Source organism: Tachypleus tridentatus, chromosome 10 (assembly GCF_004210375.1).
Source record: "Tachypleus tridentatus isolate NWPU-2018 chromosome 10, ASM421037v1, whole genome shotgun sequence".
Taxonomy (NCBI): Eukaryota; Metazoa; Arthropoda; class Merostomata; order Xiphosura; family Limulidae; genus Tachypleus; species Tachypleus tridentatus.
Genome location: NC_134834.1, coordinates 183,619,532 through 183,647,154, shown reverse-complemented (window position 1 = coordinate 183,647,154; position 27,623 = coordinate 183,619,532). Strand labels below are relative to the sequence as shown.

Below are 27,623 nucleotides of genomic sequence, written 5' to 3'. Positions count from 1 at the left end.
ATTTAGTTTCTGTTGTGAGGGAGATCATCTTGTGAATATTTCTTTTCGTTTGTTTCTCAGCTTACTGATCACATGCGCTACAGTTTCTTTTCAAACAAAGATACGTCGTCCATTTTAAGTTATTTAATATAAAAGTTCATTTATTGAAGTATATTTTTCAGTTCATTAAATTCTAAAAGTTCCAGGAAAATTCCATCACTTTTTTGTAGCCCCCAGTAAAGGTGTTTTATTTTTCACTTTGGCTTCAGTATCGTTTCTGGTGTTTTTTATTTCATTCTGAAATCATTACACCAGTCCTTCCCCATACAGGTGGGTTAAGGCGTTCGACTCGTAATCTGAGGGTCGCGGGTTCGAATCCCGGTCGCACCAAACATGCTCGCCCTTTCATCTGTGGGGGCGTTATAATGGTACGGTCAATCCCACTATTCGTTGGTAAAAGAGTAGCCCAAGAGTTGGCGGTGGGTGGTGATGACTAGCTGCCTTCCCTCTTGTCTTACACTGTTAAATTAGGAACGGCTAGCACAGATTGCCCTTGAGTAGCTTTGTGCGAAATTCAGAAACAAACAAACAAATCCCCATATTTATTTCTAGTTGTTGCAGAAATTATGATGTTTTATCGCAAAACTGCGGAAAGTCGAACCCCGAAGTTTAGCATTATAAGTCCGCATACTTATCACTGATCTAACGAAGGACATGGAGATTAGACACCTGTAGGCTAGTTTTACCCATTAAATTGCTACGAATAATTTTTTTTTACCCTAACAAAATTGAGCATCATTTTGTGCCTTTTTCTTTTTACTTTGATTAAACAGAGATCCATTACACTATTGTTTTTGTGTGTTTTTTGTTAAGCGCAAAGCAACACAATGGACTATCTATGCTATGTCCGTCACGAGTATCGAAACTCCATTTTTAGTGTCTTAAGTCCTTGGAATTGACGCTAAATCATTGGGGAAGGTATTTAATGTTGCAACTTGATCCTTTTTATAGCAGAACTTCATTTAGCACTAACAGGAAAAATACGAGTTTACAAACAGAGATATTATAGTTATTGTACGCTTTCTTAATCTCCAAACAGATTTAATATGTTTTAAAATTCTCCAAACTTTGCTCCGACATTTAATATTTTAATGTGTTTTTAATCAATTTACTTTCTTCCACTAGATGGGACTATCTGCATTTGAAACAGCTGTTGCGACTTCAGTATCTCGCTAGAGGACACTAGTAGTGAAAAACAGTTACAATTAAACTGAAGTCGAAGAACAAAGCCTGAGCTTTGCAAATGATAATAATAACATTCGAAATGCTCAGCTGATGGCGGCTAGTAGTAGTAGTAATGATAGTAGTTCTGCACCAACGGATTTTTATCTTTCTTCATCTTTAAGTTCCAACAACGGTAGAGGAAGTGTTTTTGGGGGTGAAAAATGTCCATTGTGTTTTCATAGCAAACGAGCCTTTTTTTGTCAAGACTGTATTCGAAACGGGGATTTCACACATTCCAAATCACGATATCCAGAAAGGTTAGTAAATAATAGGTTTAGTGTATTTAATACAATACAAATATCTCGTCTCAAATATTTATCATATTAACTGTTACTACTATGCGTTGTCATTTAGAAGTTGCACAAAGGATACTTAGCCTAAGAAAAGCTGCTGAATGTACCTACTACTGATGTGATCAAAACTTTAATTTTGTTCAAGAACATTTTTTCTCAGTTTTACGAGCTTTAGTGGTGGTGAAGGAGAGAGTAATTAGTGTTTTTATTTTTCTAATCGTTTCTCCAATATAGAAGTCGTGGCAGTTATCACATTATTTGTAAAATACAATTAGTGTTTTTACTTTTAACGTAACTACTTTTTATTCTCCTGCAAAATCGTATTAGTAATCTGAAAAAGTTGAATATTCATTTACACGATAATTTTGTGTAGGAATAGCGTCTTCTCTCTTTTATCTTAAAGCAGTAATTTTAAAGTTAGGTAGTGAATTCTTGCCTTTGAAATCTAGAAATATAATATTATGGTCTAATGAATTGTTTGAACTTTACTTGTCCTTTTGCAATTCTCTTATGTCTGTTTGAAAATGTAAAGTAGATTATTTCACAGTTTTAACAGATTATACAAATGGTAATAATATTAAGTACTTCAGTATTTTTATACCATAAATTAGAAACTAAATGAAAGTGTAACTGTTAAATTATGTATCACATAGTATACTGGTTACACTTTATATTAAATTATGCACAATTACAAGATAATTACTATGCGTAAAATAGACTGTCATATAAGAAAATGTAATAATTTGACACTAAAACTTCCTACTTTAAGTTATTTCAATATTTAAATAAAAACTAATAAACCAAAAATAATGCTGGTAAGAATGTTTGGTATAGTTGCTTGACCATTTAGTAACTGTGGTTACCAGTTTGTAATTTAAGCTTGGAATGAACATTTTCATTTGGTAATCTCTAATTTATATACTTGTTTTGAGTAAAACCCAAAATATTAATGAGAAAACCTTAGCATATTAAAAAGTTTTTATTTGTAAGTTACATTTCTAGGGTATATAAGTAAATCAAGTCCAATACCCAAGTTTATTACTTTAACTTGAAAATAAAAAGAAATTTAACCTTTGTAGGCTAAAACAATGTTTTAATTTGAAAATAAGTATTAAAGTGAAGGTAGATATTTTTTGGTATATCTACAAAAAATAATTGAAATAGTCACTGTTAATTTAATGAAGTGGAATATGATTTGTTTGGAACATGGGCTATTTCTTACTGTTACTAGCATTTTATTAAAAATACCTTGATGATTTGATAGATTTTTTATTATAATTGTGTAACTTCGTGTCCTTTCTCATCATCATATTAAATGTGTTGTTACTGATGGTGTCAAGATGCTGAACTGATTTTTGTCTTAATTTTTTAACTGAAAAATGATGTTTTATTGTCACTTCACAATTGTAGAATTTCCTTGTTATCAAGTATGTTTGACTTAATAAAATCTAAGAACAAGTGACAAATTCAGCCTATATCTCTCATATATATGTATTAAGCCTTTCCTTAAACTTCCTTAAATTAATTCTATTTACTACATTCTGACCATTAAGTACCAAAAAAGATATACTGGCACTATCAATTCCCTTAATCTTAAATACCTCAATCAAATATCCTCTAATGCTTGTATTTTAAGAGAAAACAATTCCAAGAATTTTTAACCTGTCCTATTATGACAGTTATCTTAGGAACTTTCTTTGCATCCCTCCTCTGAACTCCTCAGATATAATGTTCTTCAGGTAAGATGCCTAAAACTGAACACAGTACTCCAAAATTTGTCTAACCAGTAACCTATACAAAGAAATTATAATCTCTTTCAACATCTATTCAGTATATCTGTGTATTAATATAAAATCCTTCTCCAAGCAACAGTATGCTGTTTAGTCAGAGACTTATCAACCATAACACTAGGTTATTCTCGTTAAAATTATACTTGTGATTCAAGTAACCCAAATCATTTTGTAAAGAAGTAGCATCCCTCTCACAACCAGTAACACCTAGAATTAATATTATAAACAAATTTAAGTAATTTATTTACTATTATTTTATCAGTGAAACAGATTAAAAAGAGCAGAGGTCTTAACACAGCCTTGAGGTACCAAACTTGTGGCCAGTAATTTACTTTGACTGATTTCCATTTATAACAACCATCTAGTTTTCTCTCTAATTAGTGACTTGTCACCCCACAAGTATAGGAATAATTTTTTAATAACTCTTATGTTGCATCTTGTTTGTTTTCTGAAAATTCAAATCCACACCCTTACCCTTGTTTACATAAACAGTAACCTATTCAAACAATGTCAGAATATTTTTAAGGCAATATTTTCTCCTAGTGAGACCACGTTAACCATCCAACAAAATTTTAACTTTGTTAAATGACTTTGTGTAAAGCATCTTTTATCAGACTTCCAAAAACTTTTCCCACAACTGATGTAGGACTTGTTCTTATAATTGCTGGGACAATTTTTATAACATTCTTTGAAAAGTAATACAAGCTAACACTAGCCCTTGGACACCTGCCCACTGTTCAATGGCTTACAAAAATAGCAGCATGTGTATTACATACTTAACTCTTACTTTGAAAACCTTGTGAGAATATTATCTAATGTCATGGTCTTATCATTCTTTAAACTTTTTTTTTTTTCATGAGAATATTACCTAATGTAATGGGCTTATCATTCTTTAAACTTTTCTTTTTTTCATGAGAATATTATCTAATGTCATGGGCTTATCTTTCTTTAAACTTTTCTTCTTTTTGTGAGAATATTATCTAATGTAATGGGCTTATCATTCTTTAAACTTTTTTTTTTTTTCATGAGAATATTATCTAATGTCAGGGCTTATCATTCTTTAAACTTTTCTTTTTTTCATGAGAATATTATCTAATGTAATGGGCTTATCATTCTTTAAACTTTTCTTTTTTTCATGAGAATATTATCTAATGTCATGGTCTTATCATTCTTTAAACTTTTCTTTTTTTCATGAGAATATTATCTAATGTCAGGGCTTATCATTCTTTAAACTTTTCTTTTTTTCATGAGAATATTATCTAATGTCATGGTCTTATCATTCTTTAAACTTTTCTTTTCTTCATGAGAATATTATCTAATGTCAGGGGCTTATCATTCTTTAAACTTTTCTTTTTTTCATGAGAATATTATCTAATGTCATGGTCTTATCATTCTTTAAACTTTTCTTTTTTTCATGAGAATATTATCTAATGTCACGAGCTTATCATTCTTTAAACTTTTCTTTTTTTCCTGAGAATATTATCTAATGTCATGGTCTTATCATTCTTTAAACTTTTCTTTTTTTCCTGAGAATATTATCTAATGTCACGAGCTTATCATTCTTTAAACTTTTCTTTTTTTCCTGAGAATATTATCTAATGTCATGGTCTTATCATTCTTTAAACTTTTCTTTTTTTCATGAGAATATTATCTAATGTCATGGTCTTATCATTCTTTAAACTTTTCTTTTCTTCATGAGAATATTATCTAATGTCATGGTCTTATCATTCTTTAAACTTTTCTTTTTTTCATGAGAATATTACCTAATGTAATGGGCTTATCATTCTTTAAACTTTTCTTTTTTTCATGAGAATATTATCTAATGTCATGGGCTTATCTTTCTTTAAACTTTTCTTCTTTTTGTGAGAATATTATCTAATGTAATGGGCTTATCATTCTTTAAACTTTTTTTTTTTTCATGAGAATATTATCTAATGTCAGGGCTTATCATTCTTTAAACTTTTCTTTTTTTCATGAGAATATTATCTAATGTCATGGTCTTATCATTCTTTAAACTTTTCTTCTTTTTGTGAGAATATTATCTAATGTCATGGTCTTATCATTCTTTAAACTTTTCTTTTTTTCATGAGAATATTATCTTATGTCAGGGCTTATCATTCTTTAAACTTTTCTTCTTTTTGTGAGAATATTATCTAATGTCACGGGCTTATCATTCTTTAAACTTTTCTTTTTTTCATGAGAATATTATCTAATGTCACAGGCTTATCATTCTTTAAACTTTTCTTTTTTTCATGAGAATATTATCTTATGTCAGGGCTTATCATTCTTTAAACTTTTCTTCTTTTTGTGAGAATATTATCTAATGTCACGGGCTTATCATTCTTTAAACTTTTCTTTTTTTCATGAGAATATTATCTAATGTCAGGGCTTATCATTCTTTAAACTTTTCTTCTTTTTGTGAGAATATTATCTTATGTCAGGGCTTATCATTCTTTAAACTTTTCTTCTTTTTGTGAGAATATTATCTAATGTCACGGGCTTATCATTCTTTAAACTTTTCTTTTTTTCATGAGAATATTATCTAATGTCAGGGCTTATCATTCTTTAAACTTTTCTTCTTTTTGTGAGAATATTATCTAATGTCACGGGCTTATCTTTCTTTAAACTTTTTTTTTTCATGAGAATATTATCTAATGTCACGGGCTTATCTTTCTTTAAACTTTTTTTTTTTCATGAGAATATTATCTAATGTAATGGGCTTATCATTCTTTAAACTTTTCTTCTTTTTGTGAGAATATTATCTAATGTCACGGGCTTATCTTTCTTTAAACTTTTTTTTTTCATGAGAATATTATCTAATGTCACGGGCTTATCTTTCTTTAAACTTTTCTTTTTTTCATGAGAATATTATCTAATGTCAGGGCTTATCATTCTTTAAACTTTTTTTTTTTCATGAGAATATTATCTAATGTCATGGTCTTATCATTCTTTAAACTTTTTTTTTTTTTCATGAGAATATTATCTAATGTCATGGGCTTATCATTCTTTAAACTTTTTTTTTTTTCATGAGAATATTATCTAATGTCATGGTCTTATCATTCTTTAAACTTTTTTTTTTTTCATGAGAATATTATCTAATGTCATGGTCTTATCATTCTTTAAACTTTTTTTTTTTTTTTCATGAGAATATTATCTAATGTCATGGTCTTATCATTCTTTAAACTTTTTTTTTTTTTCATGAGAATATTATCTAATGTCAGGGCTTATCATTCTTTAAACTTTTTTTTTTCATGAGAATATTATCTAATGTCATGGGCTTATCATTCTTTAAACTTTTTTTTTTTTTCATGAGAATATTATCTAATGTCAGGGCTTATCATTCTTTAAACTTTTTTTTTTTCATGAGAATATTATCTAATGTCATGGTCTTATCATTCTTTAAACTTTTTTTTTTTCATGAGAATATTATCTAATGTCATGGGCTTATCATTCTTTAAACTTTTCTTTTTTTCATGAGAATATTATCTGATGTCAGGGCTTATCATTCTTTAAACTTTTTTTTTTTCATGAGAATATTATCTAATGTCAGGGCTTATCATTCTTTAAACTTTTTTTTTTTCATGAGAATATTATCTAATGTCACGGGCTTATGATTCTTTAAACTTTTCTTTTTTTCCTGAGAATATTATCTAATGTCATGGTCTTATCATTCTTTAAACTTTTCTTTTTTTCATGAGAATATTATCTAATGTCAGGGCTTATCATTCTTTAAACTTTTCTTTTTTTCATGAGAATATTATCTAATGTCATGGTCTTATCATTCTTTAAACTTTTCTTTTTTTCATGAGAATATTATCTAATGTCAGGGCTTATCATTCTTTAAACTTTTCTTTTTTTCATGAGAATATTATCTAATGTCATGGGCTTATCATTCTTTAAACTTTTCTTTTTTTCATGAGAATATTATCTAATGTCATGGGCTTATCATTCTTTAAACTTTTCTTTTTTTTCATGAGAATATTATCTAATGTCACGGGCTTATCATTCTTTAAACTTTTCTTTTTTTCATGAGAATATTATCTAATGTCACGGGCTTATCATTCTTTAAACTTTTCTTTTTTCATGAGAATATTATCTTATGTCATGGGCTTATCATTTTTTAAACTTTTCTTTTTTTCATGAGAATATTATCTAATGTCATGGGCTTATCATTCTTTAAACTTTTCTTTTTTTTCATGAGAATATTATCTAATGTCACGGGCTTATCATTCTTTAAACTTTTCTTTTTTTCATGAGAATATTATCTAATGTCACAGGCTTATCATTCTTTAAACTTTTCTTTTTTTCATGAGAATATTATCTAATGTCAGGGCTTATCATTCTTTAAACTTTTCTTTTTTTCATGAGAATATTATCTAATGTCATGGGCTTATCATTCTTTAAACTTTTCTTTTTTTCCTGAGAATGTTATCTAATGTCATGGTCTTATCATTCTTTAAACTTTTCTTTTTTTCATGAGAATATTATCTAATGTCATGGGCTTATCATTCTTTAAACTTTTCTTTTTTTCCTGAGAATGTTATCTAATGTCATGGTCTTATCATTCTTTAAACTTTTCTTTTTTTCATGAGAATATTATCTAATGTCATGGTCTTATCATTCTTTAAACTTTTCTTTTTTTCATGAGAATATTATCTAATGTCAGGGCTTATCATTCTTTAAACTTTTCTTTTTTTCATGAGAATATTATCTAATGTCATGGTCTTATCATTCTTTAAACTTTTCTTTTCTTCATGAGAATATTATCTAATGTCAGGGGCTTATCATTCTTTAAACTTTTCTTTTTTTTCATGAGAATATTATCTAATGTCATGGTCTTATCATTCTTTAAACTTTTCTTTTTTCATGAGAATATTATCTAATGTCATGAGCTTATCATTCTTTAAACTTTTCTTTTTTTCCTGAGAATATTATCTAATGTCATGGTCTTATCATTCTTTAAACTTTTCTTTTTTTCCTGAGAATATTATCTAATGTCACGAGCTTATCATTCTTTAAACTTTTCTTTTTTTCCTGAGAATATTATCTAATGTCATGGTCTTATCATTCTTTAAACTTTTCTTTTTTTCATGAGAATATTATCTAATGTCATGGTCTTATCATTCTTTAAACTTTTCTTTTCTTCATGAGAATATTATCTAATGTCATGGGCTTATCATTCTTTAAACTTTTCTTTTTTTCATGAGAATATTATCTAATGTCACGAGCTTATCATTCTTTAAATTTTTCTTTTTTTCCTGAGAATATTATCTAATGTCATGGTCTTATCATTCTTTAAACTTTTCTTTTTTTCATGAGAATATTATCTAATGTCACGGGCTTATCATTCTTTAAACTTTTCTTTTTTTCATGAGAATATTATCTTATGTCATGGTCTTATCATTCTTTAAACTTTTCTTTTTTTCATGAGAATATTATCTTATGTCATGGTCTTATCATTCTTTAAACTTTTCTTTTTTTCATGAGAATATTATCTTATGTCATGGTCTTATCATTCTTTAAACTTTTCTTTTTTTCATGAGAATATTATCTAATGTAACGGGCTTATCATTCTTTAAACTTTTCTTTTTTCATGAGAATATTATCTTATGTCATGGGCTTATCATTTTTTAAACTTTTCTTTTTTTCATGAGAATATTATCTAATGTCATGGGCTTATCTTTCTTTAAACTTTTCTTTTTTCATGAGAATATTATCTAATGTCATGGGCTTATCTTTCTTTAAACTTTTCTTTTTTTCATGAGAATATTATCTTATGTCATGGGCTTATCATTTTTTAAACTTTTCTTTTTTTCATGAGAATATTATCTAATGTCATGGGCTTATCTTTCTTTAAACTTTTCTTTTTTTCATGAGAATATTATCTAATGTAATGGGCTTATGTTTCTTTAAACTTTTCTTTTTTTCATGAGAATATTATCTTATGTCATGGGCTTATCATTTTTTAAACTTTTCTTTTTTTCATGAGAATATTATCTTATGTCATGGGCTTATCATTTTTTAAACTTTTCTTTTTTTCATGAGAATATTATCTAATGTCATGGGCTTATCTTTCTTTAAACTTTTCTTTTTTTCATGAGAATATTATGTCATGGGCTTATCATTCCTTAAACTTTTCTTTTTTTCATGAGAATATTATCTAATGTCATGGGCTTATCATTCTTTAAACTTTTCTTTTTTTCATGAGAATATTATCTAATGTAACGGGCTTATCATTCTTTAAACTTTTCTTTTTTTCATGAGAATATTATCTAATGTAACGGGCTTATCATTCTTTAAACTTTTCTTTTTTCATGAGAATATTATCTAATGTCATGGGCTTATCATTCTTTAAACTTTTCTTTTTTTCATGAGAATATTATCTAATGTCAGGGCTTATCTTTCTTTAAACTTTTCTTTTTTTCGTGAGAATATTATCTAATGTCACGGGCTTATCTTTCTTTAAACTTTTCTTTTTTTCATGAGAATATTATCTAATGTCATGGTCTTATCATTCTTTAAACTTTTTTTTTTTTCATGAGAATATTATCTAATGTCACGGGCTTATCTTTCTTTAAACTTTTCTTTTTTTCGTGAGAATATTATCTAATGTCATGGTCTTATCTTTCTTTAAACTTTTCTTCTTTTTGTGAGAATATTATCTAATGTAATGGGCTTATCATTCTTTAAACTTTTCTTTTTTTCATGAGAATATTATCTAATGTCACGGGCTTATCTTTCTTTAAACTTTTCTTTTTTTCATGAGAATATTATCTAATGTCATGGTCTTATCATTCTTTATACTTTTCTTTTTTTCATGAGAATATTATCTAATGTAATGGGCTTATCTTTCTTTAAACTTTTCTTTTTTTCATGAGAATATTATCTAATGTCATGAGCTTATCATTCTTTAAACTTTTCTTTTTTTCATGAGAATATTATCTAATGTAATGGGCTTATCATTCTTTAAACTTTTCTTTTTTTCATGAGAATATTATCTTATGTCATGGGCTTATCATTCTTTAAACTTTTCTTCTTTTTGTGAGAATATTATCTAATGTAATGGGCTTATCTTTCTTTAAACTTTTCTTTTTTTCTTGAGAATATTATTTAATGTCATGGGCTTATGATTCTTTAAATTCTCTTTTTCTTATAAGCTCAGAATTAATGTTTTCATCTGGTTTTGACTTGTTTTCATCTAGTAACTTGTTGATGACAAGGAATACTTCAAATATTCATTAGTAAAAACAGAACTTTTAACCCAGCTATTTCTTAGTAGAAATAAACCTTTCATTATCATCTCATCCTAATATTTTGCTTACCCTTAGTATGTATAAATAATTTATCACTGTTAATTTTTGCATTCTGGATCTTCCATCATAGTGGTCAACTTAAGTTTCTTAAATTGGTATTGGTTTTCTTTAATTTTACATCTTACATCTGTTTTAAGCCTGTCTTTAACTTGTAGCCATCATCTTTTCTTTTTGTAAGTAACATATATCTTAAGTGCTTACAGACTGATTCTAAAAAATTCCCCCATTTGGTCAGTTTCTTTAATTAATTAATTCACCAAATTCATAACAGATTATTCTTTTCACAGTTTTTTAAAATTTGGTTTTCGTGTGACTTTAGTATTTCCCGTTGCTTGGAATGAAAAGTCTCCCATAATCAAGGCCTTGCTAACAATAGAATTTTATCTCATGGTAGAGATTCTCATTAATTTTATCTAGTGGTCAGTAAAAAGTTCCAGTTAATGGCCTTCTCCTGTATCTGCTAACAGAAACATAAATCAGTTTCTTTTTAACTTTGATAGGATGCAACTTATATAAAAAAACAAAACATGCCCCAATCATTTTAATCATCTGTCCTTGTTAAGTAGCTTATAATCATGTGGATCAAACACATCATCAAAACTATCTGTTCCTATCAGTGTTCTAAAGTCATTTATTTGTTATACTTCTGGCATTACAATAATAGTAGTTTAGTCTACTCTTAAAAACGTTTTCTACACTGTACTTTTCTCCACATCTTAGTTCTTCAATATGTAGTTTATCCTGGTTTAAAGCTGCCCATAAAACTGAGTTAATAGCCCTTACAAATAAGACATTACTATCCTGTCTGAACATAAAACATCTAGTGTAAAAAGTTCCTTAGCTCCCATATCTTATTGAACTGATATCACAAGAACAAACGGTCAACTGTCTTTACATGTTAACCAAATCTTAGTTCCATGGTGATGTACTTATCTCCACAATTAAGTGTTAAATAGTTTTTTTGGATCAGTTTTTAAGGCTTTCTTTTGTAAGATACCCAATTGGATTAAATACATTTTTAAAAGGCGTAGTTCAGTTTCATAGTCCATCTTTTGTAAAATACACAAACATGCTTTACTCAATTGTGTATATTTTTAACATGATGACTTAAGCTGTGTTATTAACTTGACTAATTTAATTACTATCACATAAAATAATTAACTAAAATTAGTATTTCCTTTTATTTATCTTTAACTATCTAACTAATCAAAATTGTGCCATTATAATTTGTAATTAATTCAAGGTGGTTTGCTTTGAGCAATTAGTGTCACAGATTACAAAAGTAATTGTTTGTTCAGACTGGTTCCAGTTATTACTATTCTTTATTATTTCAACTATCAGAGTCTCTTGTGAAAATAATCTGTTTGTTGAATACAACTTGCTATTAATCAATTATCAAATTCCACTAATTGCTCAGCTCTAAAGATAACGTCAATCAGAATATGTCACTCGAGCCACCAAGGTAATGCAGTAGTACATTGTTGTTAGTAGTAAACCAGTTTAAAAAAATCACTGGTTAATTTGACCTTGTTAAAATATTATGTACAATTTAGGTTTTATTATTTGGAAAATGAGACTGGGTTCTTTGAAGCGATTTAGAGCAAGTCTGTTGGGATGATTCCAAGAACAGAAGAGATGTGTAAAGTTTGCTTTCTCCTAATAAGTTAATAGGATGAGAGCTTAAAATTATGACTAGACAATCTAGGTTTTAGTTGTTTTTTCCTAAGAAGGTGATTGGCTTATTGAATGGGTTTCTATCAGCAGTAATGGAGGCTAATACTTTCCAAAAGTTATGAGAGAGGAATTGATTATTTTCTGAAAAAGAAAAGGTTGTAATCATTATTTTACTGAAAGGTGAAGGTACAGAGATAGCCTTGAAGGACCACATGCTCCCTTGTTATCAATAATGTTTTTTTTTTAAACCTGCAAGTTCATCTATATTTTATAGAGGTCATTTGGTATTTCTTTTTATCTTTAATTCAATTTGTATTCCTTTGATGGCAGAAGTTGAGATGATTTTCCATAAATCATGTGAAATTCCTCATTCATTGTTATTAATGAATTTATGTTAAGATTGGCCTAGAGCCTAATGTTTGACTCAGTGGAGGATCTGAGAGAAAATCCTAACTTTTTCCGAGTCTTTTCTCTATTACAAGTTTTGTCTTTTAGTCATAGTATTCTACAGAGTTTGTACTTCTACTTGGGAAGATAAACTGTAAGAACTTCACCACAATTTAAATTGTTTAAAACTAGTTTGGCACCTAAATTATGAGCACTTGGTTGCATTTTAATTGCATAGATTTAGATGGATAGTTGGATCATGAGCATTTGATGGAAATTTAAAGTGTAAGTGATGGATAGTTAGATCATGAGCACTTGATTGCAATTTAATTGTGTAGATCAAAGATGGATAGTTAGATTATGAGCACTTGATTGTAATTTAAAGAGTAAGTATAGATGGATAGTTAGATCATGAGCACTTAATTGCAGTTTAATTTTGCAGATCTAGATGGATGGTTAAATCATGAGCACTTTGTTAGTTTAATTTTGTAGATCTAGATGGATGGTTAGATCATGAGCACTTTGTTACAGTTTAATTTGTAGATCTAGATGGATGGTTAGATCATGAGCACTTTGTTACAGTTTAATTTGTAGATCTAGATGGATGGTTAGATCATGAGCCCTTGGTTACAGTTTAATTTGTAGATCTAGATGGATGGTTAGATTATGAGCACTTTATTGCAGTTTAAAGTGTAAACAAGATTTAAAATATTTCTTGTAATGTGAAGGGTTTCTTTTCTTCATTTAAACAGATATGCAGAAAAGAAGTTGAAATTGTTTAAAGGATATAAAGAAAGATCTGTTTTATTAGACAGGTGAGTCTGTTATTGATAAAAATATAAACACTTGTGTACATGTTAAGAATTGACTATTTCTGTCAAATTCTCACTTTTATAATAGTTGCAATCAGCCTATCTATTTTAGGAATAGATCCTTATCTTCTAAAAACCATGAATTAAGTGCTCAGTGTTTCCATATTGTGGAAAAGACATAATTTTATTTTCTGTGGATTAAACTTGCTTTCACAAGATACATAACTAACTAACAATAAGGAACATCAAAAATCCTTGAAACTTGCTATAAATTTCTCTTTTATTTGTTTTTGAATTAATGTAAATATTTTTTTAGTTTATTTTTGAGAGATTTGATCTGTTATTTTATGTTGTGTAAGGTATTTTTCCATATATACGTGTGTGTGTGTGTATAGCTACAACTTATGTAAACTTGCTTCTTTTATTTCAATACATTACATTTTGTGTATGAACTATTTGTAGTTAAAATGACTTAAGGTTCAATCTTATTAAATATTTTGTCGTGTTTTGCATATATTGTACATAACTTTGTTCAGCTGAAACAGTTCCCTGACCACTCAAAAATTGCTATCTGAAACAATACGTACACACCATAAGGTCTATATTAATCCAATGAGCAGCATCTGTGTATGCAAGTCACTTTTATAGCCTGCTGAGACAGTGTCAAGCTGGCTCCAGTCTGCTTGGGCTGCATACTTCCACAGAACAGCTTCCAACCTGGCCTGATTTCATGCCTGGACATGCCCAGACTGCACTAAACATTGTTCATAGGTCTCTTACAGAAACAAAAATTTTTGGACACAAATATAAGAAAAAACGTGACAAAACTGAAGATTTCTCTGAAACGGTATGTGATGGGCAAATTTGGGTATGATTTTCGCACTCAGCAGCCAAAATTCTATAAAGGAACACCCAACAGTGTTCAAGAATCAAAAATTTTGTTGTGCGGTGTAATTGTTTATGAGATTAAAGTATTTTTAACCCTTTGAATGTAGTAATCAAATCTTGGTTTATAGTCATTTGATGCAACAAGTGGATTTATCCCACAGTGTCACAAAAACTTTTACTGCAACAACTGGGATACTTGCATGTCCTTGAATTTCCTGCACTAGTACTGTGCATCCTTGCATCACCAAGTGGATTTTGATATTGGGAAAAAAAGGTCAAGTTATAAATTTCATTAATTGACCCTTTTCAAGAACCTACCTGAAACTTAATCACACACTCAAAGGGTTAAAGTTGCTTTTAACTGTGTGACATACCTTTACTTTCATTGAATTTGTATCTTCAACATTCCAGACAACTGGATAAAGCTTTTCTTTTGGAATTACATTCAGGCTGTCTAGTTTTCAATTATAAGTTCATGAAGTGGTCAATGCCAAGTCTACCTAATAGGCAGTTACAAATGTATCCTCACAGAATTATTACAGTGACATTAACTAGAAAATTTAAGTAATTTTTTTCATTTTCAACATTTAGCTCATTGATTCTTTGTTTGATGACTAACCAATAGTGGGATCTGTATAGAAAACTAGAAATCAGATTTTTTGTAATACAAGATGTTAAGTACCATTCAGTAGAGTTGTGGCAATTGCAGATCAGTTGTTGGTTAGTGGTGTACATTATCCAAGTATCTCAGTTGTTGGTTAGTGGTGTACATAATCCAAGTACCTCAGTTGTTGGCTAGTGGTGTACATTATCCAAGTACCTCAGTTGTTGGTTAGTGGTGTACATTATCCAAGTACCTCAGTTGTTGGTTAGTGGTGTACATTATCCAAGTACCTCAGTTGTTGGTTAGTGGTGTACATTATCCAAGTACCTCAGTTGTTGGTTAGCGGTGTACATTATCCAAGTACCTCAGTTGTTGGTTAGCGGTGTACATTATCCAAGTACCTCAGTTGTTGGTTAGTGGTTTACATTATCCAAGTACCTCAGTTGTTGGTTAGTGGTGTGCATTATCCAAGTACCTCAGTTGTTGCTTAGTGGTGTACATTATCCAAGTACCTCAGTTGTTGGCTAGTGGTGTACATTATCCAAGTACCTCAGTTGTTGGTTAGCGGTGTACATTATCCAAGTACCTCAGTTGTTGGTTAGCGGTGTACATTATCCAAGTACCTCAGTTGTTGGTTAGCGGTGTACATTATCCAAGTACCTCAGTTGTTGGTTAGCGGTGTACATTATCCAAGTACCTCAGTTGTTGGTTAGCGGTGTACATTATCCAAGTACCTCAGTTGTTGGTTAGTGGTGTACATTATCCAAGTACCTCCAAATTGTTAATTATTCTTTTTTTACTCAGTACTAATTAGTTCATATCCTACTGTTTAGCTCCTAATTTATTGCTGTGTTTAGAGAAGTTCTGAAAGGGACTGCATGTAATAGCAGGATCAAGATTCAATTATGAGACCATATTACTACTGTTATCTGAAGTAAGGACCTGGATGATGTGACCGTATACTGTCCCTTGCTATATAACATGCTCCTTTTTGAGATTCTCTGAAGATATTGAAAAGTAGTATACGTAGAGTGACTGGTAATTAGAAACTTGTAAAAAGATTACGAGAAACCAACTTGAAGTAAAAATATATCTCAAAACAGCTGGTGTGAGTATTAACACTTTTACTAATAAAGCAGAGAACAAACTCTCTCTCTGGTAACCTGAAGATGACCTGAGAAAGTTGAAGCATTGTTCTCTGCTTTATGAGTAAAAGTGTTAATACCTATACCAGCCATCCTGACATACAAAAAGATAACTATGGCAACAGTATTAACTATTGTTTGCATCCTTATATAAATTCCTCTGGGTAACTGATATAATGTTTGACCACAAATAAGCATTATACAATTAGTATATTATTGTATGAAACTAAAACAGATATTAAAATATAAATGTCTAGAATGCCAGTATAAATATGGGTGTTTAGAGAGAGAAATATTTTAATTTTCGTATTCAAAACAAGTCACTGTTTCATCACAAAATTAAGCTTATTTCAGATTTGTTCTAATATACCAAAACAAAAGTTTTATAGTGATGGTAACTTAGAAGAACCATTTAGCCTTCAAAATATCAACAATGCTGATGCTGTCTTGTTGTTACAGTTGTAAAGACAGGTTCTCGTCTCAGTCTAGACTTCGCCATCTGGTGAGTGAAAAGGAAAAAAAGTCATTTCACCTTACAGATCCTAACTAATTTTATTTTTGAAATAATAATTGATTGTATAAGTTTTATGTGTATTAGTATGTACCTTAATAATATTAGTAAAAACATATCAGCTCCTTGAGTAGCATTACGAATACTGTAGTTAAAAAGACCATTAATAATTGAATAAGAATTCTTATAGTCTGAGGAATAATGAAAGTGTTGGTGGATAAGGAGAAAAGAGGAAAATATGTATTGGTCAGTAAATATCTGTAGTGACAAAATAATGATTGTAGCCTAAAACCCACTAGTTAAAACACGTAATTCTCTTACCGTATATTACAAAAAAACAAGAGTTTTGAAATAGTTTCAAAGGTTATGTGATCTTTAACTTGTACTTTTGTAAAATCTTTTAGTCTACAAAAATTCGTTTCAGGATTCTTGATTTCGTGGATGAATTTTGTTGCAGTAATGTTTGAATAACGATTAAAGTATGCATCGTCTTCTAGTTTCTTTCAGTTATTATTGGTTTCTGAACTACAATGCATTTTAAGTTTTTCAAAGTATTTTTCATTGTTGTTTAAGACATAGGTAAATTAACATACACACTAATACATGGACTTTACATTATTGTACTTTTATTTGTGAGGTTTCAGCCCTCTTACTGGAACCTTTATTGGACAATAATCTTAGGGTAATTTTTAGGCAAATTAATTTTTTTTAATTTAAAATTACTCAACATATTTCCAAAGAAATACATAAATTATGTTAAGTACTTGTATAAACCTTGAAATTTGTTTTCATTGTACAGTTATATGTTTGCTAATTTGGGAAATGTTTCTTCCAAATATTATGTTAATTAATTGTGCTTTGTAGTGATACTGACAATAATAAATGTAAAACAAAAAACTATTATGACTACCATGTTTATAATTTTGATAAAAATTATATAGAAACCCTATAGGTGACCTAGTGTGATTGAATGGGTGATATATATATATAGGTGATGTTTATTGATAAAAATTAAATAGAAACCATGTAACCCAAGCGCTTTGTACATCAAAGCACTCGAGGTATAGGGTTTTTATTTCATATTTATCAAGACCTCTTGGACCTATATGTTTTTAGAACGTTTTTACAATTTTTTTTAGACATAAGCAAGTTTATAGCTTTTTCCAAAAAATATAAACTTTTTTATCTCCTGTGGAAAGTTTCACACATAGGTTAAGCTTTGTACAAATTAAACACCCTTCACCATAGTAAACACTAAGTTTAAATATCTTATTTGACAATATAATTCACTAAAAACTTTTTTCAGATTAATTTATATTTTCTGTAAAACCTGTTACAATGTATTTTATTTGTAACAGCCTCGCTTCATGAAACAATGGAGAATAAGATTAAGAATATTTGTAAGAATTCTTTAAATTCCATACAAGTTTAATCACAAAGTTCTTGACCAAAAGATTATCTAATATTTAAAGTTTAACATTTTAGGTTTTGAGGGTCTAGGTTCTAAAATATATATTAGAAGAAACCTTAATCACTTGTCATATAATTTCTGCCCTTTAATTTCTAAATGACATTAAGAAAAATCTTTACTAACCTCACATTTCTAAACTTCCCCTGATTTTTGTTTCCATACTGTATTGTTAAAACTGTGTTGTACAATACTTTTTGTTACCAGGCATCTAAAAAGCAACAAATTCTTCGAAATATTGAACTGCTGGAGCTCTCATTAAAGGAAAATAAAGAAATTTTAGAAGCAGGTAATGAGTTATGTGTTAAGAAAAATGATAGTAACAAAAAATGTATATTCTGTAGAGTGATAATGCTTTAAAGTCAAGTGGCTTATTGGGAAATCGAACTAAATGTAAAGTTATAGATGGCTTTGAATTGTATTTATACTAAATAATAAGTTTTTAAAGCTGTGATGCTATGTAATTGATATCAAGAACTATTGGATGACCACTATGTTCATGTCAAATTAACAAAAAAATTTAGTAATCGTGATGTTAAATGTTTAATTTTGTAATAAAAATGTTCCAAAAACAAGTATAACAAATGGAAATGATCTGTGTTTTATTGATTGATACATTCTAATTGATGTATATTATTAAATAAAAAGAATCATGTATTGAACTTCTTAAACAGAATTTTGTACTTTAAAAGCTGAATTTAGATGAGTGAAGAAAACTGGCATCTCTATAATTGTTTTTCTCAGAAAGAAATCATCCTGATAAATTTGTGAATTATGGAAATAGAATTGTTCGCTCTTGTTTTCAAAATAAAACATTAATTCATCAGATGAAGGTTTGCATGGTGTTTAGTACAGAGTATGAACCAAATATTTTTTACTTTGATCTATGGTTCAGACTTGTAATTAGTATTTAAAAACAAAACAACAAAAAATCAAAGAAACTTCATTCCTTACTCATTAAAAATGGCTAAGGTTGTTTAACATCTAATAGGTTTAAGGTGAAAAATAATCTCTCCTTGTGAGAACAGTCAAAATTTGTTAAGTCATAATAAAATGCTTTTCTCATGCAGAGAAGTCTAAGGTTCAAACACAAGTGGAGGACATCCAGAACTTGACCAGTAAAGTTCCAAAATATAAGGAGAAGTTGCAAAAAGTACAGCGCTACATTAGCCATTGTCAAAACACAACTGAGACACAACGAGAACTGTTACAGACAGTGTCTACCAACTTAAAATGTGTCATAAAGGAAAACGTCTCTCAGCTAACCACTTGGATATTTCCTTTGAAGAATATAGACTCGAGAGAAATGTGAGCAAGAAGCTACAGGTTTATGTCATCAGAGTATTTGTCTTAAAAATTATGCAAATGACTTCATAAAATCTTTATGGTCAATGTTATTAACCTGTGTAATCAATCAGCTAAGTCAAATTATTAACGAGTCATTAATTTCTTATTGTTTTTTGTAAGTAATTAAATATTTATTACTAATGGTTTTTATCCTATGCTTCAGCTAATAATCTGCTGCCATCTTCAGGGAAGTCCTGAGGAGAGCTATTTGTGTGTCTGGGATCCAATCTCGGGTCTTCTTGATAGAGAGGCTAGAGTGCTAACTGTTTGTCTGGATCTTACTCATTAGGACTTGAATTAATTTACTATCTAAATCTTTATGAAAGAGTATTCTAGGTTTTGCTGAATAGCATGTTAGATCGTCTGTTAGTTAGGTGGATGAAAAAGACTTCTTTTGTCTTTATCATACTCATGTATGATTCACTTCCTATTATTATAGTATTATTGCAATTTATTGCATGGTCCTTTGATCTCGAGAGCTTTTCCAAATAGATCGGTATTTTTATGTTTGTTTTACTTTTGTCATTTTGATTCTTCCTTGTCCTTGAGTCCATATTCACAGAGAATGTCATAAATAGTGGAATCTTTAAGAGGCTCAGTATGTACTCAGTAGTGGATTAAGATGTCATGAGGCCTCGGGACAGTGAATAATATCCGGGTCCCTATTTGTTCTCCCATTAATCTGCCACTGGATAAACTGACTGCAGTCATATTGTGTAATGGCTTCTTAATATTGTCTTTGATTCTCTGCAAATTTCAGACTTCTTGCTCATTCTTTGGTGTTTTAGCTTCTTTTAGTTTCACCTTTGCAAAGTGTTTAGATATATCATAGTCAAGCAAGAGTTGTAGTTAGGGTTTGTTCTTGGTATCTTTAGAGTGTATTGGATAACATTTAAATGTATCACAATTATCAGGTAAAGAATCATCTTTAATAACTTTGTAAATATTATAAACAAAAGCAATAATTAAAACCTTATAAGATATAGTTATTACTCTATCAACATACTGATCCATAAAACACTAAAACCTCATAAGATACAGTTATTAGCTACTATCTACTATCTACACTATCTACTAAAACATAAGATAGTTATTAGCCTATTTATCAACATTCTAACCCATTAAACACTAAAATCTCGTAAGATATAGTGATTAGCCTATTTATCAATATTGTAACCCCTTCAACACTAAAACCACATAAGATACAATTATTAGTCTATTTATCAACACACTGACCCCCTAAAACCTCATAAAACACATGTTCACCAATGTAACAACCCCTGAAACATTAAAAATTCTTTACCAACAGCTTGAAAGTTGCAGGTATACAAAGAAACAAGCCTATCTAACAGTTTTCATGTTAACATAACTCACAACCTCTTGTGTGGATAGAACATACATTCAACCAGAAGAAAATTATTAGTACTAACAGTAAGGTGTGACTGTGAGCTCATCCTAACTTCCAGTAATGAATAATCTCTACATGAAACATTTCAAAGATAAGACCCTTAAAACAGCTGCTACAAGTTTCACGATTTGGCTCACGTATGTTGATGACATGTTTGTAGTGTTTGCATATACCAATATGAAAGTAATGGGATATTAACCACATGTGAGAAAGGAAAGAAACCATCTACATTTACCTAAGTAATACATCACTAGGCTAATGTAGCATAGAAGTCAGAAACTCTGGATATTCCTTTTAAAACCATTCAAAGACACAAATGAATAACATACCATTCTCTGTATCAAGATATTCCAGGATTAAACCTTGGCCTCAGGAACAGTCCTTTTCAGGACTTCCCTGAAGGTGGCAACAGAACAGCAACCAAAATTTAGGATAAAACTAATTAGTGATTAATATATAGTAATTGAAAAATCTAGTAACTAATTAATGAGTACATGTGAACTACTAACTATGACAGTGATTGGTCCCAAAACCTTACAAGTGCGTTAGTAAAATTTTTGTTTGCTCTAATCAGTGAGCTGACGTAAGTAAATGGCTTTCCAAGTGTCATCATGGAATGTAAAATTGAATTTTTTGCTTTCTGCACAAGTCTGCCAAAGATGAAATCTTTATAAGATTTGAAGATTTCTTAAGCTTTCTGTTTTTTTGTTATAGCTACGAAATGAAACAATTTTATAATTTACAAATACAAATCTGAAAGGCTCATTATGATGCCAATATTAGATTAAACAAAACTGTTGAGTATGATATCACACTCAGTTGTTTGTGTTAAATATATTAGTTTCATACCCAACCTGAGAAAGGGGTAGTGTTTTTTGAGTCCATTGACCATCTCTTATTGTTTTGTGGATATTTTCTAATTGGTTATTCCATGTAGATAATATTTGGAGTGGATGACCATTCACCAAATGTAAGTGTCTCTATTTGATGGCCTCATTTGTAAATGATGCTTTAGTGGCATTTTCACAGTTTAATTCAGTTGTGATTATTAATCATTTCAAAAAACCCAAGGATAGTTTTCACCCAACTCTAATGAGCAATGTATGAAGAGAAAGATGTTGATGACAATTACCCAGTGGTGTTACAGATGCCATGTGCCCTGTTGATTCTATAAATGTTAATAAATGTGTGACAAGGTATCATGTAAGTATTGTGTGTTTGTGTTTTACAAAAAATTTATTCCAAGTGTTCTACAAGCTTCACAAAGTACTCTTGGTCTGATTTAAAGTATGTCACAAGTTGGTTGTATGTCACATATACTAACCTTAGCTGTGTGTGTGAGAGAGAGAGAGAGAGACTTAGTGATATAGATAAGAGTAGTTGGTTGTATACCACATGTACTGAACTTTGGATATGTATGTTTCTGAAGTGGGTATGGTAAGTTGGTTGTCAAACACGTGCACTAAACATAGCTGTGGATTTGTATGTTTGGTTTGTGACTGAGTGATGTAGTTATGATAAGTTGGTTGTCTGGTAAAGGTACTAAACTTAGCAGTGGATATAGCCATGGAATATGTGGAGTCCCATGAACCTCTGTATATTCGTGATTTGCAACTGTCTTTTATGTATTCTTCCAAACTTCATTCTTTACCACAGCATCCTACTTGGGGTTGTGTTTTCCATCCTGAGTGGGCCACATTTTTTTATAATAGAAAATCTGCCATTGTTCCTTTTAGTGTTCGTATCCAGGCACAATCAGAAAAATTGGATCTATCTGTGAATAGACTCAGCTGTCTATTGGCCCTAACATTATTCCATGTTAGTTACTGTCCTATTCTTATCAATATCCAAAACAAATGCCCATCTCTGTCTATCATCTATCTCTGTCCAGTTTTTTTGGATACCAGGTCATGTTGGTATTTATGGGAATGAGCTAGCTGACAGAGCAGCAAAGTTCATCTGCTCTGGCTCTATCACCACCGTGTGTGTTCCATACATGGACTATGGTCCAGTTATCAAAACCTGACTGTACACCAGTTGGCAGTCAACCTGGAGTGAGCAATGAAATAATAAACATTTTCAAATCAAGCCTTCGTTAGCTCTTTGGCCATCTTGTTTCTGTAAAGATTGTATTAGCTAGGCTACACATTGGTCATGGTTTTTTAACTCACCATTTCCTTTTATCTGGTACTGATGCACCAATGTATGTTGTTTGTGTGGCACTCAGGCCATAATTGTACGTATTTTATTATCATGCCATTGTTACAACCAAGAATGATGACATCATTTTAAACATTTTTAAGGTAGGTTTGCCCTTGATGTTAGCCAATGTCATAGGTGTTACTGGCTGCCTCACACGTGTTTTTACATTTTTAAGAGCCATTGGTCAGTTTAACTTAATTTAAGGTTTTTATTGGACGATACACTGTTTTAGCACAATTTGTTTTACACATTTTAATTTTTATTTTGACCTGAACCCAAGACTGGAAAGGCCAACTTCAGGTAACTGACAGCAAGATTGAACTTAATGCTTTAGTCTTCCTAGCGGGTCTTAATTTTACATATTTTAGGTATTTTTACCTTAATTTCCATATACCATTATAGTGTACTACATCTTGTTTGGCACAGATAACCTAGTAGCTTTGTGCCAATTAACATGAAATACCTACCTACATAAAGGCATGGAAGACAACATTATGATGCCAAAACTTTATTTACAAAAAAAAAAGTGCAACTTGGCTTGTATGTTCATTAGATGATAGAGAGGGCCTGGAAACGAATAGTTTACTGAGGTACAGATGCTCCATATAGTCTAGAGAAGCTGCTTCCTACAATGTAAGACACTTTGTATTGGCACATTTAGAAACAAGAAGAATAAGAGAAGTTTACTCTAGTACCTGTGACAAGTGCTGGTTCAAACAGACTGTACCATGATCTGACACTGGTGTTTTCATATGTTAGTTGAAAAAAGAAGACAGTGTGGAAAGTGCAGAAAAATTATGTGTTCTTTTATATATTATGCTGGCACAAGATGAACAAACAAATGAAACCTTGGCAGGGGTTTAGTTTATAGAGAGAGAAGTCTGAGGAATTCTCTCCCCAACATCAGGAAAGCTGTAGTTCATCTTCGTCCCTGCTCGTGGAAGTTTATTTATCTGTAGTGGGAGTGTTCCTGTATTTTAATTTGGCATTGTTTGGGGCATTGACGTGAGGTGGGGCAGTATGAGAGTGATGGGTGAGAAAGGAAATCAAGACAAAGGCCTCAAAAATGAAGTGAACAAGTCCTGAACCTGACAGCAGAGTGGACAAGACCTGAGCCTGCCAGCAGTAAAGAAGCAAGCTGCAGACCCACTCCACATCAGGCAGTGGAATGTCCCATGATCAGGGCCATGGAGTGGCTGGGATCTATAAATTCAAGTGCCTCAGAATTTGTTGTGGGGGGTAAGTGGGAGAGCCACAAGAAAACTCACTTTGCAGGAGACACTGAATGTTCTACCTGTCTTGTGCCCAGAGCTGAAAAAAAAACAAGAACATATGTAAACATAAACATATATGCACATTATTTATAATTGTGTGTTTTATGTAGTGTTTTGTGATTGTTGAAATCTGTTGTATGGTGAGATGTATCATGTAGGAGCTCTGGCTAATTTGTGTAATGATGCAGTTGGTTCGTTTCTATGTTCTGCTTTTAAGCAGTATTTTTATGCTATTTCAGTTAGCTTATTCCTAAGGGAAGTAGGGTAAAATTAACCTGTCTCACAATGGTCTAGTTCCAGTTCATGTTCCCTATGCACAACATGAAAGAACAAAATTTACTTGGAATTTTTTATATCTCTGAATGAATGTTTAAATTATCATAATATCTTTAAATTGTAAAATGGCACCACAACTTCTTTTTGTAATTACTACAGATATAATGAATAGTATGAAAATAAATAGGTTATTACTTTGAATTTTATGAGGGCTAACTTCTTCTGTCTGACATAAAGATGTCTTGGTAAACTTGAAGGCTGTATTATTTCATATATAAGAAAAAAGTGAAAATATAAAATGTATGTATAACAGTCTGATTTATGTGACAATATTACACAAACAAAGATGTTTTAAATTTCTGCAATGACCCATAAACTAAGTTGAAGTTTACAACCAAAGTACCATTTTGACATTATTTAGAAACGAGACTGTAAATTAGTGATACAGATAATTGTTGAATGACCATCCAGTCCAAATGTTATCACTGTGAAATAACCATAAAGAAAAAAGCAAACTAACTGAATCATGAAAGGGGTGCCCTAGGGAACTTAAATTTTAGTGGACAGGGTATAAACATAGCATTCTTTTACAGTAAATATAACCATGAGATGATAATATATGCCACTCATTTTGTGTGGTAAGCAAAACAGTTGCAAGATGTTTTTTATATGGTGCTTAGAACAACCACATGATGAATTTAGGTTAATTAGTACTTCTGAGAACTCCTATGTTTCTTTAGTAAAAATATAGCAACAGCCATTTCAGTAAATGTATAATAATTCCTATATCTGTTAGTTAAAGTCATTGCAACAGCAATTTTAACAAATTTATATAATTTCATTTTTGCATTCTGTTTGTTGAAAGCTTATATAGACATGTTAAACTTTTTGGTTTAGTACCTGTGTTGGGCACAGCACAGATAAGCCATCATGCATTATTTTGTTTAAGAACAAATAGCATTCTATATTTTCATATTTATAAATTTCTACAGTATTTCCTTAGTTATCTATACTTGTAGCATTTAGATTTGAATTTTAGTATCTTATATTATCCAATAATTAATTTCATCGTTTCAGCAGCCAGGATAAGTATGAAACTGTTGGACCTGTAGCAGATCTAGCTGAGGCCCAGCAGACTACTTACGTTAAGGGCAAGTGGATTTACACAGATGAAGATCGGAACCTTCAGTATCAGATTGTCAAGTCCTGCTTGAACGGGAATGGCGATTACTCGGCATACTCTGTGTGGGGTAGGTTTGGGACTTGCTGTAGTACGAGTCCTGTATTGTAAACCTGTGACATTTATTGTAGTTCTTATTTCTAAAGTTAGGTTTTGTAAGGCAAGTCTCTTAAGTTTTTAGACTATGTGAACTCAGTTTTCTGAGAAAGTTTAGGTTTAGAGCTTTGGATTTAATATGCGAGCTGCTTTTTCCATTTTACCTCTGTGCCTATGTTCAGAATTATGTAACTATTCATTTAGGTAATGAATTTTGTAGCATAAAATTAAAACTTAATTCATTTATAAATTTGAAAAATACTTTGTGTATTACTTTTTCTCTTCAGAGTACACTTGATATGTTTAGGATTAAATTTTAATAAAACATTTGTAAGATTTAGAACAAAAATTGAGTCAGAGCACTTTGAAAGAAATAATGCCTAGTGTTGCTTGTGTATTTATGTGTGTGTATCGTTAGAAATTAAAGGATAAAATCTGTAATAAAAGAAAACAATGTCATAGAAAATTTAAAAACCTACATGTCTGCTGTGTAGACACATAGTATTTTATTATTTTAACAGTTTAATCTGTGTTGTTCTTGATGTATGTGTTAGTTACCCAGCACAAAGAATCAGTACCAAGTGGCTCAGGGGAGAGTTTCTTAAGAAACCCAGGGTATAACATTGCAGCAGCCTTAACACATCTCACGCAGTTAGTGTCTGTATTAGCTTTCTATCTGAATCAACAACTGCCACAGAATTTATGTTACAGGTAAGAAGAGGGTATGTTTGAAAAGTTGGAAACTCACTACGTCATGAATGTATCAAATAAAAAAAAAAGATGGTTTATATCAGTATCATGCAAAAGATTCTAATGAAATTGGGTTTATACGTTCTTCAGTAGTGCCATCTGTTGGGCAATAAATAGCTTTGTGTATATGCAAGGTACTTGAATTATTTATACTCATCTGAAAAATTATAAACTATATGTAACTATGTACTACATTTTGGTTTATTATACAGACTTTGTAATTTTATTACCCATTCTCCAATAGATTTAGAATTCTGTTAATTTGTTAAGTTACATTGATGAACCAATAATGTGTGAGAACCTTTGTGATGTCACAAAAGCATGACAATAGAAAGCTAGGTTGCTAGTTTTGAAAATGTACCATCCTCAAAACAATATTGTCCTAATATTCAACATTACTTTTTATGTATATTTATTTTTTGTTTATCAAAATTGTATTTTATAATTGGAACAGTAATTTCTCTTTTTAAAGGATGTGGGTTATATATATAGTTATATATTGCTATTTTACTGAGTAATTTGTATAAGGTGCCACTTTGGCATCTAGAAACTGACCATTTCTTCTGTACTTTTGAATGTGTATCTGAAGGTTAGATGTGATCAGGAAAATGTAAGGACTTATATTGGTACTTTTTAATTTTGTTTTACAGTGAGTTTTGCAGTCATGAGCTTACAGAGGAACAGTTTGCACACAAAGTGGCCAAGTTAAATGCAAACGTTCTTCATCTCTGTTTGTCACAGAACGTTGATTCAAACCTTCTGAGTCCTCGACGGACGATTCCAAACCTCATTCTCCTCTTGGATCCTAATGTAAGCGATCTTGGGAGGTAAGTTGTCTGGTGTTTTACTTACTAAGTATGTATGTTACAAAGAATAGATAAATAGCATTCTGTAACAAGTAATTTTAATAGGTAAGTCGTGTGGATGTTTCACTTTCCAAAT

The 27,623-nt window shown here is 30.4% G+C and overlaps 1 protein-coding gene across 2 annotated transcripts; it reads left to right on the top strand.

Annotated features, from left to right (window-relative positions):
* The first annotated feature begins 1,203 nt into the window (after positions 1 to 1,203).
* On the top strand, positions 1,204 to 27,623 carry LOC143231080 (beclin 1-associated autophagy-related key regulator-like). Of its 2 annotated transcripts, none has more exons than XM_076465621.1 (8): positions 1,204 to 1,520; positions 13,473 to 13,535; positions 16,629 to 16,671; positions 18,356 to 18,437; positions 19,219 to 19,456; positions 25,736 to 25,905; positions 26,486 to 26,642; positions 27,332 to 27,623. In XM_076465621.1, exons 1-8 carry the CDS (start codon positions 1,315 to 1,317, stop codon positions 27,510 to 27,512), a joined length of 1,140 nt encoding a protein of 379 aa, XP_076321736.1. In that variant the 5' UTR covers positions 1,204 to 1,314; the 3' UTR covers positions 27,513 to 27,623. The 2 variants fall into 2 exon arrangements, with proteins under 2 accessions (XP_076321736.1, XP_076321735.1); XM_076465620.1 differs by having other exon boundaries at positions 25,733 to 25,905; positions 27,332 to 27,622.